The following is a 19,667-nucleotide window of genomic DNA, read 5'->3' as shown; positions in this document are numbered from 1 at the left end:
ATCTGCACAGACAAAATGCTGCTACATGTAGAAATAAGCTCTGTCTTCCTCACTGTGGTGGTGTACTCGTGTCTCCCTCTTTTCACTCTCAGAACTGCACCATGCAGTGGAGACTGCAACCCCTCAAAAGGTTCAGAGACATCTTCTGAAGATAATAACTCCAGCAAAGAGCTGCATTAATTTTTAAAAAATTAATTTCCACATGCAGCTTCAGTTCTCCTGAAAAACAATGCACATGTTCTAAGGATCAATTTTGATCTTTGCCTCTACAGCACTTCAGAGGAGCTCCTGCCAACAGGGATGGACCTTAACACCTGAAAAAATGGTTTCAGTGACACAAAATAAAAAGTGACTTGTAAAAAAATAGAAATCACTGCAACTCTTGCAAGGTTTATAAGCAACAGGAAAATTATTTTATTATTTCTGCTTTTTTTTTTTTTTCCAGAGAGCCAAATACAGCCATTTTTCAAGAAAACATCTGCAAGCACCACTTTTAAATGCCACCTGTCCTTAGCAGTTATATGATGAAGAGATGGGCTGATTCACACCACACTGCAGGAAATATGATAGCCAAGTAGTTAGCACTACCGAAATTCAGCCTCAGTTTACTTCCTATGGACAGGTCCTCCTCCAAACTCCCACTGATGTCTCAGGCAAAGTGCCTGCAGACTTCACTTGTTACTCAGGTGCAGAATGCTGTCCTGCTGAAGTAGAAGGCCTGAATTTTCAAAATAAGGTCTCACTTGTGGCACAGGAATCTCATGAAGGATCTTTTTCAGAACTGAAATCTTGTGGAGCTTGGAGTACAAGAGCTCTCATACTATCACTGATTTAAAGTGAGCCTTTGGCAGACAAGGAATGATAAGGCACTCGACAGTACAGGTGAAGAGGAGTAGGTCTTTTCCTCAGTATTCTCAAAGACTGGCCTTAACATTTGAAATAGTAAAAAGAAAGTTTCTAATTCCTACATTTCCCCCATTTCTGAATAGTGGCATCTATGTGACATTATAGATGGCTCACAGAGGTCTAAATTCAGCAATAAAAATAAGCAATTGCAAACAAATGCATCACTGATGTCTGCTAAGGACATAATTCAAGCAAGTTCAAAAGATCAGAACAAAACTCACATGTTTTGTTATCCCAACTAAGGCCCTTCTCAAGATGGTTATCTACAGGAAGGAATTTTCTCCAAGAAAAGATTAGTGTTCTGAGAACATCTCAGTTTCCCTTGGAGAAACCATGCAGCTTGGAGGTTTTTTAATTAAAATTAAATTATTAATTTTTATTTATGAGTTTAACAAAATTTTCCCTTTTATTGTCACACTGCATAAGGGAAAAGCTTTAAAAGGTTGGGTGTTAAGAACAGGTGATGCTAACAGGATATTGGAAAGGCCCATGAGACTTGCAACATTAAGTAAAATGTATTTGCCCACTGATCTAATTGCTTACTAATTTTCAAATCTATTCCCACCAGATAACTAATGGCATTTTAAGCCAGCTCCTGGCATTAAAAACACATTTATAGTTCCCTCCTAGCAGAAGATAAACAGCTGCATGGTAAAACCCCATATGTTAAGACAGAATTCTGGAGGTTTTCCTTATAGTTTTAACCAACCTATTGTGTTCCAAATTTAACTGGAAGAGGGAGGAAAAGGAAACGGGAAAAGCATTTGGGTGTGCAGTTTTACACTGAGGGGAAGGCAAGTGCTCTCTCATGCAGGGAAAATGTCTGGAGTATTTGTGCTTTACAGAAGGACTGATCACATAATGGAAGTGGAACTTAAGCTAAGTTTATTTATCTTCCTCAAGAAAATACTAGTGTTTGTTTAAAAACAAGAAGCTATTCCAGTAATTTAGCCTGAATTTCCTTGGATACTTGAAAAATCATTCTAAAATTCTAACATTTGAAAATATAACAGAAACATCCTAAAAATGTTCACATGAAAAAAATTAATAACAATATAAAAATTAAAAAATATTCCCAGCAGACACAAAGAAGCTCAGAATGGAGGCACCCATTTAGGTTTAGAGCAAATTCCCATGTCCAGGACAATTGTCCAGATACTCCTGGAGTTTGGAGCATGTATTTGTTAATTTTTAAATGATGATTCATAAGTGACATAAATCTATAGCTGGTTCTAGTTCAATGATACTGAAACGTCGCCCCAAGGAACACCAAAATTACCTAAGAACAGCTGAACTGATTCAGACCAAGGAACCATCCAGTCTATCAAGTTCCAATAGCAGCCCATAACTGGACACCCAAAAAAGCATGTCCAGAGCAAGAATGCTGCAATACTTTCCTGGAGTCACCTTCCCAGCCTGCTGGGGTTCATCTGTACAGTACTGAAGTGGGTCTTCCCAGTACTCATCCTGTCTCCCCTGCCATCCATGTAACCTTCTACTCAAAAAGTATGGGAAGGAATGTCAAATATCATCATCATTACATGGGAGAAACCCACACTACATATTTTCATTCTCCACCTTGTGGGTTTACTTAAAGGCACTCAGTTCTTACACTGAAAGAAAGAAGTTACCAGCTGATTCCTGCCTAGCCTCTCCACCCCATTTATAAAGAGATTTGAGCTGTATACAGTGCACCAACACAGGCAAACCAGGAATTCCTACAGTGAAAGGATGGTACTCTTTGCTTTGTCTTACACCTCCCTTTCACATCATTTCCTAACATTCAATTAGCACTGTTAACTGCTGTTAAAATTGAAAAGAATTATCTGAGAATCACCAGTCTAGAAAAAACATATAATTTTTCAGTCACATAAAGCACCTTATATTCATTCAAATAAAGTTATAAAACCAGGGGACAAAACCAAAGCCTGTTCAAGCAATCTTATCAGTTAGTGGCTTTAGCAAAATCCCCTACACAGCATAAAGCACACACAGCCATTCTCTCCAGGGATGGATGTATTCTCTGTCCTGCTTTCAACAGAAGTGCTGATGAGATCAGCTGAAAGAATCCATAGTGTGCCACATGTACCTGGCAGTTTACAGCTAGGGCATTGCCTAGCAGGCAGATAATACTCAACACTACAGTGCTATTGGGTTTTTCAGCCAGCATCCATGTTACTCAACCAGGGAACGATTTAAAAGCATTTAAAGACTCAAGAGAACAAAACACCAAATGAGTAATGAGACCTCGAAACCATCTGATAAGAGAAGACTCTCAGGAGAGGAAGACAAATTATATATTAGCATATTTCTTTTGTTGTACATCCACAGAAAGCACTGAACTTGTTCAGCCTTCTGCTTCCACACCACTGCTACACCATAAGAGGCTGCAGTAGTCAGAAAGAAAAGAAAATATCCACCAGAAGAGACAAATCTGAATTAATCAGAACCAGTACCTGTCCCTTCACATTTCTCCATCCCACTAGATAGCCTCCAAGAGCCACGTATGTAAGCAGGGAAATTGCAACAAAAACAGGGGGGATTGGAGTTAATTTCTTGCTGAATCAGCCAGCTGGGAATAAAGCCAGTTCCTGCAATCTTCTCAGAGCTTCAGCAAGGTGCATGCCAGGAAACACTTCTTGCCAGAGACTAAGGAAACACAATCCCTCACTCTCCACATTCTGCAGCAGTGCAGGTGTGTCCATGTCACCTTATTCATTGCTTCTAAAAGGCAACTAAAACGCTCCTCTACACCTTGATTTACCATGCTGTGAGCCCCTACAGGTTCTTTCACAAAGACACTGTAAATGTTGCCTAGTTTTGTCTGCATGCACTAACAGGAGACTGCATCCTATAAATTTTAAGCAGCTTCAATTTTTTGGCAAAGCACCTGATGACAGAAAAAAAACACCATTACATAAACACAGAAATATATGTTTCAACATATAAACAAACGTTCCACTTATTTAATGCTACAAATCAGTCTCATTAAGCAGTTGGGACCTCCCACCAGGACACCAATGACAACCATTAAGATATAGAAACAATCTAGTAACTGCAGTCATAAATGCAGTTTTAATACTGCTTCACAATTTTGTTGAGCTAACTTGAATTCACTGTGTTTCTAGTGCATCCAGAAGCATGACAAACTGACAATTCTTGGAAACCACATTTCTCAAAACAGTCTGAAAACATTGTTCTCATTTTCCCTCCATAATGATGCTAAATCTAATAAATACAAAATTAGAAACAGAAATAACATTGTTGCTAAACACTTTATGTAATATGCTGTCTGGAAGGGATTTATTAGGCCAAGTTTTCAAAAACTGCCCTCTCTTTATAAACATGTGACACTTGTACTTGCACTTCTCAAATATTATCAAATATGTACTTGAGTACTAGAATTCACACACCAAAAACCTATTATGTCAAAAGCATTTTTAGGTTGAAAATTTTGGTTTAATCATCTAAATATGATGAAAAATAAGCCAGACTTTTTAGAAGTGCCTAAGGCACCTAATGCCTGGCTCCCATTTTACCTTGTTTTGAGAAATCCAGTTAAGCATTTACCAATGCAATTGAGTACTTAAAAGTGTTTGTGTTTAACGTCTCAAGTCTTACTGAAAGTCATCAAAACAAAGACTCCACAAACCCTTCTGAAAACACGGCTCTATCTGCATTAATTCAGTGCTCTTGTATGGCTGTCATCATCCAAAAAGGAGTTCATAGAACTGTCCCTCCTCCTACAAGTTGAAGTGAGGGAATTTTGAAACCCTGCCCCTCAAATGCAAGGGCACTTGACAGTCTATAGTCTTCAGCTAATCTCAAGTTCTCCCCTTACAGGAAAGGAAGTTACGTGCACGATTTCAAAACCTAAAGGAGCTTTTGTGTGTCACTGAGGAGAACGTGAGTGCGTGGAGCACATCAGAACCACAGCACTGCACAGCTCCTGTGTGGGTCTCGGCATTCCCTCTGGAGCTACCATGGCTATATCCAGTGTCCCCTCTGGAATGCTGTGCTCCTATCAAACTGTACTTCAGAAACAAACCCATTCTTTCACCATGCACAAACTGGCCCTGTTTTGCAGAGATTTTACCTAATAAGAATTACACTGGAATTGTTCAAGCGTGACTGTGTTGGACTGTGCACAGCCACAGAATTGTCATCAGTACTGTTAACTGTATAAAACTGTACTAACAAATGGATTTGACTAAAGTACAGTATTTGCACAATATCATAGAATTATACCTGAGATTTCTTGCATAGACTTACACTGCCAACAACTATAGATGCATGATTATGACTCTGATTCCACTATCACTGAATTCACTTTACTATTCAATTGCAAGCCATATTGGAGCTCCTGGGGATTCAGGCAAGCATGGAGAAATGTTTAAAGAAAAGCTTTAAGCACAAAAACTGAACATAAAGACAAATATGTGAACCTACAGGTTACAGAAGTAACAGCAAATAAAAAGGACTCCAATTTTAAAATGTGTGTTCCTTTGAAGCAAAATGCATTATATTGGATGGCTAAATCTTGAATTCTGTATGAAGAGTAGAAGTTTTAATATCAGTACAATCAATCATGTGCATTTTCTGTGATGCAAAGGCAGGAATGGAATTTGGTGCACTGTGCAAAACTTGCCACCTCAGTGCTGTTTATGGCCCTTTTTGGTAAAGAATATGAGGGATGCAGCTGCACCAAGCAGACCTGAATGAGTAATTATCAGTGACTAAGCACTCAAGTGTCTTCTAAACCAAAGATCATCCTAGAGCCATTCCTTCATTTCTTGACTACTCTTTCAAGAGAAATTAGAAGCCACTGGCAGTTGTTAGAAATTATTCCTATTCTTGAGGCTTCTTTAAGTGCACCAGACTCTTGGATACCTGGTTTTGGAAACAAAAATATGCAGCTCTACACACAACTAATCTGAGGATTTCTGTCCAACTTTCAGTTTAACTTAATGAGAAATTATCATCATAACAAATAACTTAGATAGTAGAGGGGTGCCTCCATTGATGACATCTGTACTCTTGGTCCTCTCCCATAGCTGACTTTAATTTTTTATGACACATTTTAAAAAGTAAGTATTCATACATAATTTGTGTCTCAAGTCACAAGAAACAACAACTTTTCAGGCAATTCCACTATTGGATTGTAAACCAGGGGTAACAGCAGTTCAGATTCTACGAGCACTGGCTGAGCAATCATTATCAGTCATAAATTTAAAGCACATTCAGAAACTTAAGCACAAGTTTTCTGGTAATGCAGTCACTAAGTTGCAACCTTGTCAATAGCAATGAATATTTTAAATCTAAATATTTGTACAGAGTCTCAGATGTGTTATTTGTCTTTAGAAGCAGCAACTCAATCTTCACACTAAGAATAAAACCACAGGCCTTTGGAGGCTGATGGCAAAACTCCAGATGGGTGCAGAATTGCCACCTGCCTACAGAAACAGAAAACTGCTTCAGAGTTAACTTGGGACTTTCCAATCTCACCCTGATATTTCTGATCAAGGTCACTGGAGACTTAAGAATGTTGTATGACATGTAGCTCATAATCTATTTTCTGGACATCAGTGTTCAACACATTCAGTGACTGTAAAACAATAATCCAAAGGTTTTCCACAAAGATGGTCTCCAAGTCCACTATGTCATATAATGGACATCAGATTTTTGGCCTTGCACAGCTCAGCCTTAAAGACATTTACTATGTTGGTAGTTTTTGGCAGATTGGTTATGGCAGAATCATTTTGAAGACAATAATGTTTTCAGTATGTATATCCTTCATTTCCAAAATATCACAGATAGTTAGAAAAGACCATAATGCAGGCAGGGATTGCAGGAACATAAATCATGGAAGCAACCAACAGTTTATTGAATGAATATACGACCTATGAAACGTTCCCTTCCATAGAAACCAAGACTTAATGCTTCTTAAATACCCAGACATGGTGTCTTTGCTGTTACTCCCTCTGCACACATTACCAGCCCCATGGTCTTTGGAGGCAAAATGCACTGACTTGTAGAGGGTTTCATTTGGACTATAGGAACATAAGAAAGTATCAGTGTATTCCTGATTTGAAAACAACATACCAGAGAATAAATCTAAAATGAATCCATGTGTAAAATTCTTGATATATATTTGCCCATACAAATCTGATAGCCATCGTTTCTTCCTGCCAGTAATCCATTAGTAAGACTATAAATGTACAGTCCTACATACATTTCATTGCAAATATAACAGCATCTAGTTGAATGGTGTAATAAAGTATCATCACAAGGTTAAGAAAGAGGTGGTTACCAGGCTGAACATCCTGCCTTTTCAATTACCAATATGCAGCAATGTGTACTCAAGAGATCACTTCAAAACAGCATAACTGGACTTGGACACTTGTACTTTGTTAGCTTAACCTTCTCCTAAAATCTGCAGAATTAATAGCTCTCCTGCTACAATGTGAGGAAAAATCAGGAGACTTTTAAGCAATATTTAGCAATAAATTCAAGGCTAGGGATGTAGTTAACCTTCCCAAATACACATAATCTGTAGAATACAGTAACTTCATTGGGTAGAGTTATCATTTAAATCTTTAGAAACAATGAGTTATGCCATGTTGCTGCTACCATTTAATAGACAAGTTGTCTTGTTTGTTTTCAAAAAAAACATACATATGTAATCTGCTTGTATTACCACTGGCTTTAGATTAATGCAGGTCCATTAATTTCATTTATATTGGCACATACAAGAAAAGGTCAGGTCTGTACTTGCAAAAGAACATGGCCAAGCCTTACCCACAAGGGATCTTTTCCTGAGTGATTTATGTTACTGCTCTTGGTCACAGAGCAGATTTAACAATCAGGCAGCTCAACAATGCTCAGGGGTAAACTTTTCCCTGGGTTATCCTAAGAAACCTAATTTACCTACTAGTATAGCAACTAATTTGCCATTCAAAAAATAACTTTGTCAAATTTGAGACACAGCACATCTGCAAGGGCAGAGATAATTTTGGAGCCCAGCTAAGCACCACACTGCTTATTACCACGCTGTGAAGGATCAGAAAGGACTCCTATAACCAAAGTTAAGTTCCATTGCTTCTCAGGAACAGCTACCTCTTTTTCACAACTTCTCGTGTTAAAGATTGCTTTGCATTACATTCATACCACATTTCCACCACATTCTTTTTAAATGGTCATTTTTTTTTTATTCTGTACCTGCCTCAACAGGATAAAATTAATCAATTGCACATAAGTGATATGACACAGACTTGTGACCTTGCCCAGCATCCAATTGTTTCTAATTGATTAGCTCTAGACATAAGCACTTTAATAGCCAAAAATAACAGAAGTGGAAGTTATGGTACAGTATTAGGGTAAAATGACTGTGTGTGGTCCATTTAGTATGGCCCCAGGCAACCAATTAAAGAATTAATGGTTATTGGATACCAAAAATGTTATGTTAAATAATGTAAAATATCTTTAATGTGCCTAAAATTATGATAAAACACCTAAAACTTAGGATAAAAAAGGCCTACAAGATTGGGGTTAAGTGCTAATGACTCAAATATGCCAAACAGATTACAGTATTTTAAAGGACAATCAAGACCATAAAATTTGACCTGGACTGAAGTGTTCATAAAGCTACTCACAATAGCCAATTGATTACTACAATGTGTTTGGGTTGTTTTTATTATAAAGAGACAAGTGAAGCTATGCCAAACCATTTGTGGAGAAGAGGAAACTATGCCACTACTGGTTCCAGCTCTGCAGTAAGAAAAATGTGAAAGAAAAAATATAAGAAAAATACTTTAAAAGCAGAAAATGGTCCCTTCATAACCAAAAGGCACAAAACCAAAACTAACATGTCCCTTCTCCGAGCTTCTATTCTTATCTTGAACAGAACTATTAATGGAACTGCATGAACTATTTCCTGAGTGTTTTATAGGGCTGCTTACTACAGCATCACTCAATTGCTTTCACACAAAAATACAAGCTGAACAGGCAAGGCAGATCTGTAACTTTTCCTTGCATAAGAAACACACAGGCAAAAAGCAGATCCCACTGTGGCCCTCTCTGCTCAGACATGTGTTGAATACACTGTTTTACTGCACAATTAATACAGATGCAAACATTTACTTTAATGGCAAGTTCTTTACTCAAGTAACCAGTGCACTGGTTAGCTGCGGCCACATCCACAGAGGAGGTTCATCACCTGCCAAATCACTCTCAGCACTCAGCAGTGCCACTGAGGATGCAGGGGAACCCCATTCCCACTACCTTAAACCTCAACATCCACCATAAACTGATCACAGCGTACTCAGCTATCTAGAACTCCTTTTGATATTACTTTTGCCTGCTGTAGCATTCTTCAATTCGAAATTCTTCAGGATGTATGCTTATATACTGTCCAGCACATCAGCCTCCACTTCTCAGCATTGCAATAGTACAAGCAGCACACAATAACACTGATTTTATTTAATTAATTTACTTTTGTGTTGAAAACTATTACAATGCCCCAAAAATGTTCCTATTTATTATAAAAAATAATTCTCAGTTTATTTAGTCATCTTTTTCTACAGATTTATTTGATTTATGTGTATTTATTACTGAAGAGTCCTTGAAATATTTTGTGCTGTGGGAGCTATCAGTATGGAGAATGACATACTGTAAAACAACATCTCTGCAGCACACTACCACACCATATTTCTTGAAATACTCACCTCTTGGAACTGATTAGGCTCATGTGTCAGGCAATAGATCAGATGGCAGCTATGGTTTTTCCTCCATGGTTCCTGTACTCATTGAATACTTGGAGCAAAGACCTTTTGGGGCCACCTCCCCTCTTGTAAATGCTTTAGATGTTCCTACCAAGGCATTTCTAAAACCCTTGTCACTTACAGCACCTTAACATTTGTCAGTCAGGTGCTTAAACTCCTGGGGGCAGAGAACAGCTGAGCTGCCTAGAAAGACCCATGGCATTACACATCTGGAAAGATCTCCCTTTGGTCACCCTTTGGTAAAGTCAGCTAGAGTATATTAAGCAGGAGAGAATATTCATTTCCTGCATTAATGTCTTTGAAAGATTGGTGAAAGGAAAACGTTCTCATTGGGAAACTTTTAATTGCAAAGCAGCTCCTTCAGCAGTTTTCTGGTTTAAAACAGTAATGCAAAGTGTGCAGTAAGATCACCTGATACAGAACCAGAAATGACAACAGCGACAAGTTCATTACCTACCTGCAGGTGAGCATAGAGAGCAAAAGCAAACCAAGTGATCTCCCAGGACAGCCCAGTGGCTTTAGGGCTGGCCATCCTCACGCCTCGGGGCTCTGCCGAGAGAAATTGTTTCAAGTTACAAACAAAACCGAGTGGGCTCCGCCAGGATTTCAGTGACTGAAGCAAAGCGGGCCGGCCGCTGGCAGCAGCGCGGCGCAAACACCGCAGCGCTGCGCCGGCCGGAGCGGCAGCGCAGCCTGCAGGGGAGGCAGCTCCAGCCGGGCACTCGAAGGACACAGCGAGACGGCCGGGGAAGCTGGCAACAGCGGGCAAGCTTGGTTACATCCTGCATGTAGGAGAATTTAGCAAACTGGGAATCCCTCCCACTCTGATCTCTCAAATGTAAAATCCAAGGAGCGTAGAACTCCTGATGTACTTTCCAGCACTTTCACCATTCAAAGATGAAAGCCCAGCCCTGGGATTTCAGCAGTCATTTGCACTGCCTTTGAAAGCTCAGAGACTAAACAATCAGGGCTCAATAAGAGTTCAGGAAAAAAAGAAAATCCGTCAAATTAGCAATCATCAAAATTACAAGGCCAGCATGGGCTTGTCAATTTAAAATTGCTAAAAACCCCATCATGTGATAATATTACTAATTCTGTTATTTTCTTGTGCCAATGCACGTTATTGTCTTAGACTATGCACTACCAGAGTGATCTCAAAACAGTGCAAGTTTTATGAACCCCCAATTACACACACAAGCAGCCTTCCTTCCCCTCAGCCACCACCCCACAAGTTTGCCAAGTCACACAGTGAATACAAACTTCTCCTTCAAATAAAGTACTCTTTTTTTAAAAAAGCGGGCATCCCAAAGGAAAACCATCTATCCAAATAGGTCTTGCACCTGTTCAACTGAACATAATTAAGATTCCTTACAGAAAGAAGCGTTTTATTCCCTCCCTCCAAAAGCATCGTGAAGTTCCCCTCCGTCCTAAAATCACTAGCACTCCTGGATGTTTTTGTCGTTCAAAAGTATCAACTATGACAATAAAAGAAGGAAGCCTTATTTCGCCCCCGTGTCCAGGCGTTACCGAGAGCCCCAAGTGGCCGAGCACACCGGCTCCGGTGTTTCCCGGTGCCGGTGCTGGGCTCCCGGAGCCCCCCGGAGACCCCTGCGGAGCGCCCCTCGCCCAGCCCCGCCGCCCCGGCCGCGGGAGCCCGCTCGGGGCAGGGGTCGGGGCTGCCCTGCCGGGCTCACCCACCTGGTGCGGCGAGCCGGGGAGCGCGCAGCGGGGCCGGGAGGGCGGCGGGGAGCGGGCCGGGCACGGCCGGCGCACGGGAGAGCCTCGGCTGTCACGGCACCGGGGATGCAGCATCCTGCCTGCCCCGCCAGCGGCGGCCCCTCCCCGCGCCAGGCTCCAGCCCACCGCCGCGCCCCAGCCACGGTCCTACAGGCTGCTGGCAGCGGGCCGCCCCGCCCGCCCGCCGCAGCCCGGCCCGAGCCGCCCGGGCGCCTCCACCTGCGGCTCGGCCCGGCCCGGCCTGGCTCAGCTCCGCCGCTCGCCCGGCGCCCCCCGCGCAGCCGCTGCCTCCCCGGCCAGCGAGAGCGGGCGGCCGGCCAAGCGAGCCCGTTCCCCACCCCCGCTCCCCCCGGAGGCACTGGCGACGCTCCGATGTCGGGGGCCGAGACCCCGGCAGCCCGGGACCAAGTGGTTCGTCTTCCCCCGAGGGGCAAAAGCTACCGTGAAGTCAGCCTCCGAATCTGATGCAAAGCGGCTTCCAAAACCACAACCATCCTGTGTCTCATCTGCAAGTAACTCTCGCTATACAGCTACAAATCTGCTCGCACACCGAGTAGGTCTTTAATCGTGCTGCCCTCTACAATAATTTTAGGTTTCCTACTGTAAATCTGGCGAATATGTCTCGTACGACAGCTTTGCTCTCGTTCTCCCTCTGAGCTTCGAGCGGCTGAAGAGGAACGCCAAAATCCTCTACCTTTGCGCTGCAGCTTCCACTGATGTTCCAAGCTTTCGTCGAGTCCGCTAAGAGCAGCACGTAGAGAAAGGGCTCTGATCCCTGCCACTGAAGTTAAAAATATGCTCCAGTGAACTAAACATAACCGATGAAGAGTTTGTTCAAATATGTTGCACTGGAAACTTTTCCAATCTGTTTAGGTTTCTCACCAGCAAGGGAAGGCGCCTCCTCTATGGCTAGGAGCAGAGTGCCCTCTGCTGAATCCAGCCCGCAGAGGCCGGGACAGCCGGCCCGGAGCAGGCGAAGGCTGGCGGGGACCCGCGGAGACCCCAGCGCCGCCCGGGCTGCCTCCTCCGTGCCGCTGCACCTCACAGGCTGCTCTGTGCCAGGTCTGTCTCATCCCAGAACCGAGGCGAGCCGTTCTTCCCAGTCTGTACATGGTGGTAATAGGCTGTGTAACGAGCAAGAGTGCTGCTAGGGACCCAACCTCCCATTTTTCTAATACAGCTCAGCTGAAAGTGTACCAGCTTCTTGGAAAGCCTGGCTTTCCATCCATTCCAGTTGCCACTGCTACTTAAACAGTCCTTTCGCTATGACATCAGTTATAACCCTGCAAGTATTATCTTCCAAAATTATATACCTGTGCAGGTAGCAAATACTTCAGACTTGATCACTTGATTTTTAAGGCAGAATTTAGCCAATAGATCACCTAATGTACAAAGTACATTTTCCTTTGCCCAAACCATGGAGATGAAGCTGACCTTCAAGACCTGCCATCTTCTTAGGAATGTACCCAGTTGCACCACTGTTACTTAGAGTATCTATTCTCTTATAATTTATATATGGAAGTGTTATAAACATTTCTTCATCTGCAATAAATTTAAGTGTAGAAAAATTGTGTAGTAGAAAGCAGCCTGTATTAGCTCACAACAGATTCAGCAACTCAAGCCAGGCTGCTGTTTACACACACACACCTAATTCCTCACGTGATCCTGGCCCCAGGTTAGATATTCTCTGTCTGAATTTTTACAGCACATAAGAAAATGGAGATAAGCACCCACAAGCATTAGCCCCCAGGGAGATTTCAGAAAGCAGCATTACAGTAAACTACACAAGTACCTTGTGGTACCTACCTTGGAAAGCAGAGATCAGGAAGGTCCTACCCCAGCTGCTGCAATGACTTAAATGTTGGTAATTCCATTCTCCCCCATAATCCATAGCTCTGGTTACATTACATTGAAATCATCCTTTTTGCAAGGAAAATGAACACTCAGAGTATAACAGTATTTGGAGCATATATAGTTTCTATAGCATAGAAACTATATGGGGTATTGGACAGCAGTTTCCTATGTGAAAACAGGGCATTTTCTTTCCTATGTGAATCTCATTCTCATTGAATGCTGATTTGTGTTCTCGTTTATCCAATTTAATTTCTTCACCTCAGCCTCACTACACACTCCTGCCACTTTACTATTGTCTCTCTAAACTTACAGTGAATCTGGAAGCTTTGAAATTTTGACTCCTGTTGGAGGCCTTCATAACCTCTTCTGCTGAGCCAAGCAAAAACTGAATGAAACTCAGGTGTCCAGGCAAGATGTGATTGAAAACAAGCACTTCAAAATTCACAGCACCTGCAGCTCCATAGAAAACTCCTTAACACACACTCTAGAGTTAAAAGGGCCACCACTTAAAGGTTCTGGTCACCTAATTTTCACACCTGGGGAAGTTTGTCAGCAATTCTACAAAAACTAATTAACCACTTGAGTTTAAAATAAAACATCATTCTCTAAGGAAACATTTGACTTCCTTTTTGCTTACCCCGTCTTGTACAGATTACAAACTCTTCAAGGCAGAACTTCTGTTCTTTGCCTATTACATTCTGTTTGCACATCCCTGGTCCAGTGTCAAGTGCTTTAGGCATCACCTTCATAGCAGTTTTCACCACACAGTCTTTTACTTCCCACTCATGCCACATTAGCCCAGCAGAGTCAGTATATTTTAGACTAATAAACTATAGCAATACTTTTAACCCTCAGTTCAGATATATTTGTTTCTTGCTTTTAGCATTTTTTATTTTATTTTATTCATGTGCTTTGTTTTTGCTGGTCTCTAAAATATATGTAATTTAAATTACATGAAAAATGACAACTCTAAAGCCTTTACTGTTCATAAAATTGTGAAATATGGACATTTGCACTTATTATTTCGTTGAACACGTAACAGCAATGTCATCCTTCTGTACAGCTGCCATGGCTCTAATGAGGATGAGGGTTGGAAATATGATGGTCTTATCCTTTGTTTTACACAGACTTAAGACCATGTGTCGTCACTATCAAATGTAACCATGAAATAGTTTGCAATTTCTTGATTTATGGTCAGTTGCAATAGAAAATTTCAGCTTCCAGTTAACAGTGCAGGCAGAGAAAAAAGATTCTGCAAGATACAGCTGCCAAAGGGCCAAACTGAAAAAAAATTCAACCTCTGATCAGGCAAACAAAAAATCTCTGTTAAATCACATTATAACCACCAAATTTCACTCTTTGAACATTAACACAAAACAGTCATATTTAAATGAAAAACACTTCTCCATTCATCTTTGTCCTGTAATGCAGGTAGACATACGTCTTCAACAGATTCCACTTACATATAATTATTTCCCCAAACCAAGTTCAATTACACAAATCTGATGATCACGGAGACCATTCTTTCATCACAACAAAAGCCTTTACTACTCAAGAGAAAAAATGTTTGGCTAAACTACAAATTTAAAATCCATTGAAACAGTGCAGAACAACATTTGGCTCATAAATCAGCATTCTGAATAACATATAGCAAAATTGGAAGTATCCTGCAGAGGCCCCATGCAGAAACTGCGTTTTGGTTCAACATCTCAAAGTTATCAGTAACAGAGCTGCACCTGATTGATTAATAAAAGCAAAATGTTAAATTTCCTGTAGCTAGAGTAATGAGAACCCTGACACAGTCTAATCAGTTCTTTGGCCCTGCACTGTATGTGCACAGGGTTTTTGTTTACTCTGAAATAACAAGCCCTCCAGGGCAGAGAACAGTCACACACTGTCACCCTTCACAAGTTTGTTATACCCTATCAGGAGTAAAGCCTCTATTAGTAAAAAGGTACAAAGTTCAGCCACAGCACTCTGCCTTTCATTTCTTGGTCTTATGGAACCCATTGCCTTCCATGTAGAGCCTTGCCCTGGGCTTTGGAAACAGCTCCATCACAACAGTAAACAGAAAAAAAATTCTAGGCTTTCAGAAAGAAAAACTGCTTATGTAAAGACCTAAACATTGTAGAAGAAAACTACTGTCTTCCTCTCAGTTTGTGTTCAAATAACGCTAGAATTACCTAAACAATATAGTCAATATTTCAAGTATTTTAATACATATTTATATTTCCTTGTCTTTCAAATTCCTTTTGGTGCTCAAGCAAAACAACTTACAGCTCATTTTCATATTTATGATCCTGTACAGTAAGAGCAAAACAAACACACTTTCAAATGGCACAAGCTTGTTATTCTAGCTCACAGTTCACAGCCTTAACTAAAATGTTAGAATAAGCATTTTGAGATAAACTTATAACACACTTATATGATCATTTTGTGGGCTCGCAAAATATATTTTAGAAAGGATGTAGGTGATTATGTTGAGCACAATTAGAAAATATGCATTTGTATTGATAAAGGTTGAATGCAGATAAAGCAAAATGAAAAATTCATGGCAGAGGTAAAATAGTTCCAGTTTATCTACACATAGCTATGTGCTCACATAGCTTATAACAAAATAACATCCCCACTGAGGCTACGGACATGGCATATTGAATTCCTGAACTTGTCTACCATTTTCTTCTCATGCAACAGTACCAGTGACCTGTTTTCCTCATTCTGCAATGGCCCTCACTTCTGTTATTGTGCAAAACAAGATGCTATTCAGAGCTATGTGGAAGAGGCAATATTTGGTGAATAAACAGGGGTTCTGAGGAAATCAATTCTATTGCAAGTCATGAGCAGTGGACAAAGGTCAGCAGGACCTGCCCTCGCTGTAAGGGGTCACTGGGGGAGAGCAAGAGCAAAGCAGGCAGCCTGTGTGCCACAAGATGACTTGTGCATGTCACTACACGAGCATCCACCACGAAGCACACCAATGTGGAAATGGAAGAGAACATAAGGAGGAAACAGGGAGAAGGAATAAAAAAAATTAAAGGTCGGAAGAAACACACAATACATCATTGGGATGAATACCAGTGACACACAGAGTGAGGCTATGAAAAGAGAAGATGAATGCACACTTCCCCGTGCACCTGCACACAGCGAGCCAGGTGCTGGGCACAGCAGTGCCAATACAGACCATGCATAGCAACAGCTTCTGTGTGTGTAGCTAAAGAGCAGAGTTTGATCACTGACAGCTGGCAACCAGGACAGCCTAAACAAGGAACTTGCCCAGTGTCACCTAACAAAGGCTATTATCTGTTGCATTGTCTACATTTCATATTCTACCAAACAAAATCTATTGTTTACTTCTGTATCTGGTAAGGTCACCAAAAAAAAAAAAATTATTTTTTCCCCCGTTACCAACTTATAGAAGGCTGTTGTTCCATAGCAGACAACAACTGACTTGTACTGCTTAATTTAACCAGGCAAATAGAGGCATAGGCTGGAGTCCTGCAGAGGAGGATCACTTGTGCATTGATGTGTTCTTCAAAGACCTTTCCCATCTCTGTGTACTGCCACCAATGACACAGAAACAGCCCTTTAACCTTTCTGGTGGGGGATCCCTAATTTTCTCAGGAAAAAGTACCTCCTCTGGTACTGTAGCAACCATTATCAGGCCAACAAAACCCAATTTGTCCTCAGCGCTGGTCATGTGAGAGTCACTAAGAGCTCTCTGTAAACACACTGCTTACAGAGGAGACATTTATTGCTATAGTCCAATACCTCAGAATATTATCATTTAAAACAATATCACTGCTGTACATAGTAGCTCCTTAAGATGTTACACTGTCCAGTGATGCCTTCATTTATTTCCACTGGGCATTTAGGAAAAGACTCTGGTGAATTACAGAGCAGAATAACATTCAGAGAAAAACACCAAAGCACTACACAATTTTCCATTGTTTTTGCTGATTCTGCATTTATACCTAAATTTTTAAGCACAACATTGTCACAATAGTCAAGCCTAACTGCTTACTATGTACAGCCTCAACTACATTTAACACTCAAAAAGTAGAGATGAATTCAAGCATTTTGTATTGGGTCACGAAAAATGAATTCTAAAAAGAGATATTACAATCAAGAAACTTCACCTTACCAAAAGTACGTAGCAGACATGGCTCTAACAAACTTTCATCCAAGGAAAGTCCAGCTGCTTCCCACAGAACAGAGAGGCCAGTCAGGTGGGCAGGAGCCACAGAGGCTGTGCCCTGTCCCATTGCTCCTGGGTGAGATATGCAGGGGGCAGAGGGAACAGCCAGGGGAGCAGAGAGCACAGGCAAAGTTACAATAACCAGGCAGGCACAAACCAAGCCAGAAAATCAGTCCATGGGCCAGCAGAGCCCACAGCTCAGAAAATCCACAAGGGAGAACAAAGGGTGGGGCTGAGTTTAAATGGAGCTCCAGCAGCCCTGGGCACAGCGTGGGCAGAAGCCTCAGCTGAGGCTGGTCAAGGTCATGATGGCTGTTAGTGCACTAGGAGCCCTGACATTTTGGGACAAACACCCTCACATTGCTTACACCTGGCTGGAATAAGTTAGAGATACCTACAGAAAAGGATAACCAAAAGTTTACTTGATTTTTTTTTTCCCTCCTTCTTTTTATTGTATTACTTCAGTGCTGTTTTCTTTTTTTCACCTAATTTCACCAACTCAAGCTCAAGGGCTTATTATGATGCTTGAAAAAATCCACAGTGTTTTTTTATTTTAACTTTGTGGCATCTGCTAATACCATCTAAATCTCCCATATCTATATTTTTCTGTAAAAGGACTATTTGTATAATATTTTTGCTGTGATTTAGTCTGGGATGTGTATTTTCCTTTTCCCATAGTTCCTTCCCCCCCCCCCCCCCCCAACCCTCATCTGTTAATCCTGGAACATTCCTAATATCTTTAAACTTGAAACAGTAGGAAAGGATGGCACAGGCTTATCTCTGCAGGAATTCCTCAGCTATATTTGTGGTCTGAGCAATACAGACTATCAAAGAAGTCAGAAAAAAATGTCACAAAGAAAAGAATCAGCAACAGACTTCCATTATACTTTTCTTAATTTGCCTCCTTCTGTTCTCGCACAGGGAGAGTAGGTAAAGAATACAAAAGATAAAACTATTTTGGACTATTTTTGAACTATTTATTTCAGCTGTTTTTGTTTGCATTATTACAAAGCCTTGGCAGAGAAGGAAAAGTATTCTTAGAATAGCAGATTTCTTGCTTTGTCCTGCATCTGTTCCAAAACTGTACAATGTATTTGAACAGCTGGCCAGTAACATGCAATGATCAAGCATGGCAATGACACACGATCACAGTGTTCTTTGTAGAGGACTGAGGTTTCAAAGCTTGGTCTTAGAGGTATATGTTCAGATTTAAACTATGCTTTTTATTTTTCTTGAATTGAACTTTCTATTGGCAATCAAGGACAAACTCATTATATCAAAATAAAATGCTGGAACAGCTCTGCAGGAAAGAATTTCCTGGTGGTGTTGCTCAGACAAGAACCAGAGGAGCTTAATCTGGCTCTATGTCATTCCCATGCTGTACATAGCTTTAGAATATTGAAATTATTTTTGGGTTTTTATAAAAATGTGTAAAGATGCTCAGGAAAAAATAAATCCTTTTTTGTGGATTCACACCTTCGTCCAGGTCCTTATCTGTACTGTACCTTCATATCCATAGGTATAAGTGACTTAATTCTAAACTCCCGAACTACACTCTTGGGGCAAACTGTGTTGTGCTCCTATGTTATGTGCCTGTCCACCTATAAAGAGGAGGTTATATTTATGCCTACACTCTTCAAAAATATATGTCTTTATATTTAAAGAACTCTGAGAGAATGCCAAGATTATTTTACTGCGTAGTAAATAACAGCTTAAGCTAAGATCTTAATTGACATTTTTTGTAACTGCTGCAACAAACACTGTAATTTACAGTTAATGTTCAGAGATTTTTATGCTCATACTGAATGAGTTTCTTACAGCATCTGCTCTCAAAAATTGAAGTAAAAAAGGGTAAATTAATTAGCTGGTGGGGAAAACTGACAATTGTCGCTGTTCACATCACTACTAAAGGAGTGCTGAAGCAACCTTCTTACTAAACACTGATTTTATTAAATGTAATTAGTGTAAAGCTTTACAGACTGCTTTACACATTTGTCTTCGTGCAGTTTCTCTTCCTACATCCCTTCTTACTTTTGCTCGCACATCAGCTTTTAAGCAGAACACTATATAAGTGGGATGGCTGACAGGAAAGCTAAAACGCCCACAAAGAGCAGAACTTGTTATTTTCATCAGCTGAACAATTTGCAGAAAGAATCCCAGACACAACAGGCAGAGCACTGACGCAGCAGCATGCT

General features: G+C 40.9%; 1 protein-coding gene across 1 annotated transcript in view; it reads right to left on the bottom strand.

Moving 5' to 3' along the window:
• The window catches only part of LOC110474276 (ADAMTS-like protein 3), a 130,371-nt gene extending 112,926 nt beyond the window's left edge, over positions 1-17,445 (bottom strand). The window contains exons 1-2 of the mRNA XM_021537576.3: positions 17,419-17,445; positions 10,144-10,235 (exon numbers count right to left, since the gene is read on the bottom strand). Of these exons, the coding sequence (XP_021393251.3) occupies positions 10,144-10,218 (75 nt within the window). The 5' untranslated portion in view covers positions 10,219-10,235; positions 17,419-17,445. The remainder of the gene's footprint in view (positions 1-10,143; positions 10,236-17,418) is intronic.
• Positions 17,446-19,667: the final 2,222 nt, after the last annotated feature.

This window comes from Lonchura striata, chromosome 11, assembly GCF_046129695.1.
Source record: "Lonchura striata isolate bLonStr1 chromosome 11, bLonStr1.mat, whole genome shotgun sequence".
In the NCBI taxonomy this organism is placed as follows: domain Eukaryota; kingdom Metazoa; phylum Chordata; class Aves; order Passeriformes; family Estrildidae; genus Lonchura; species Lonchura striata.
Note: the sequence above shows the minus strand (reverse complement) of the source record. Positions and strands in the feature narration are given on the sequence as shown.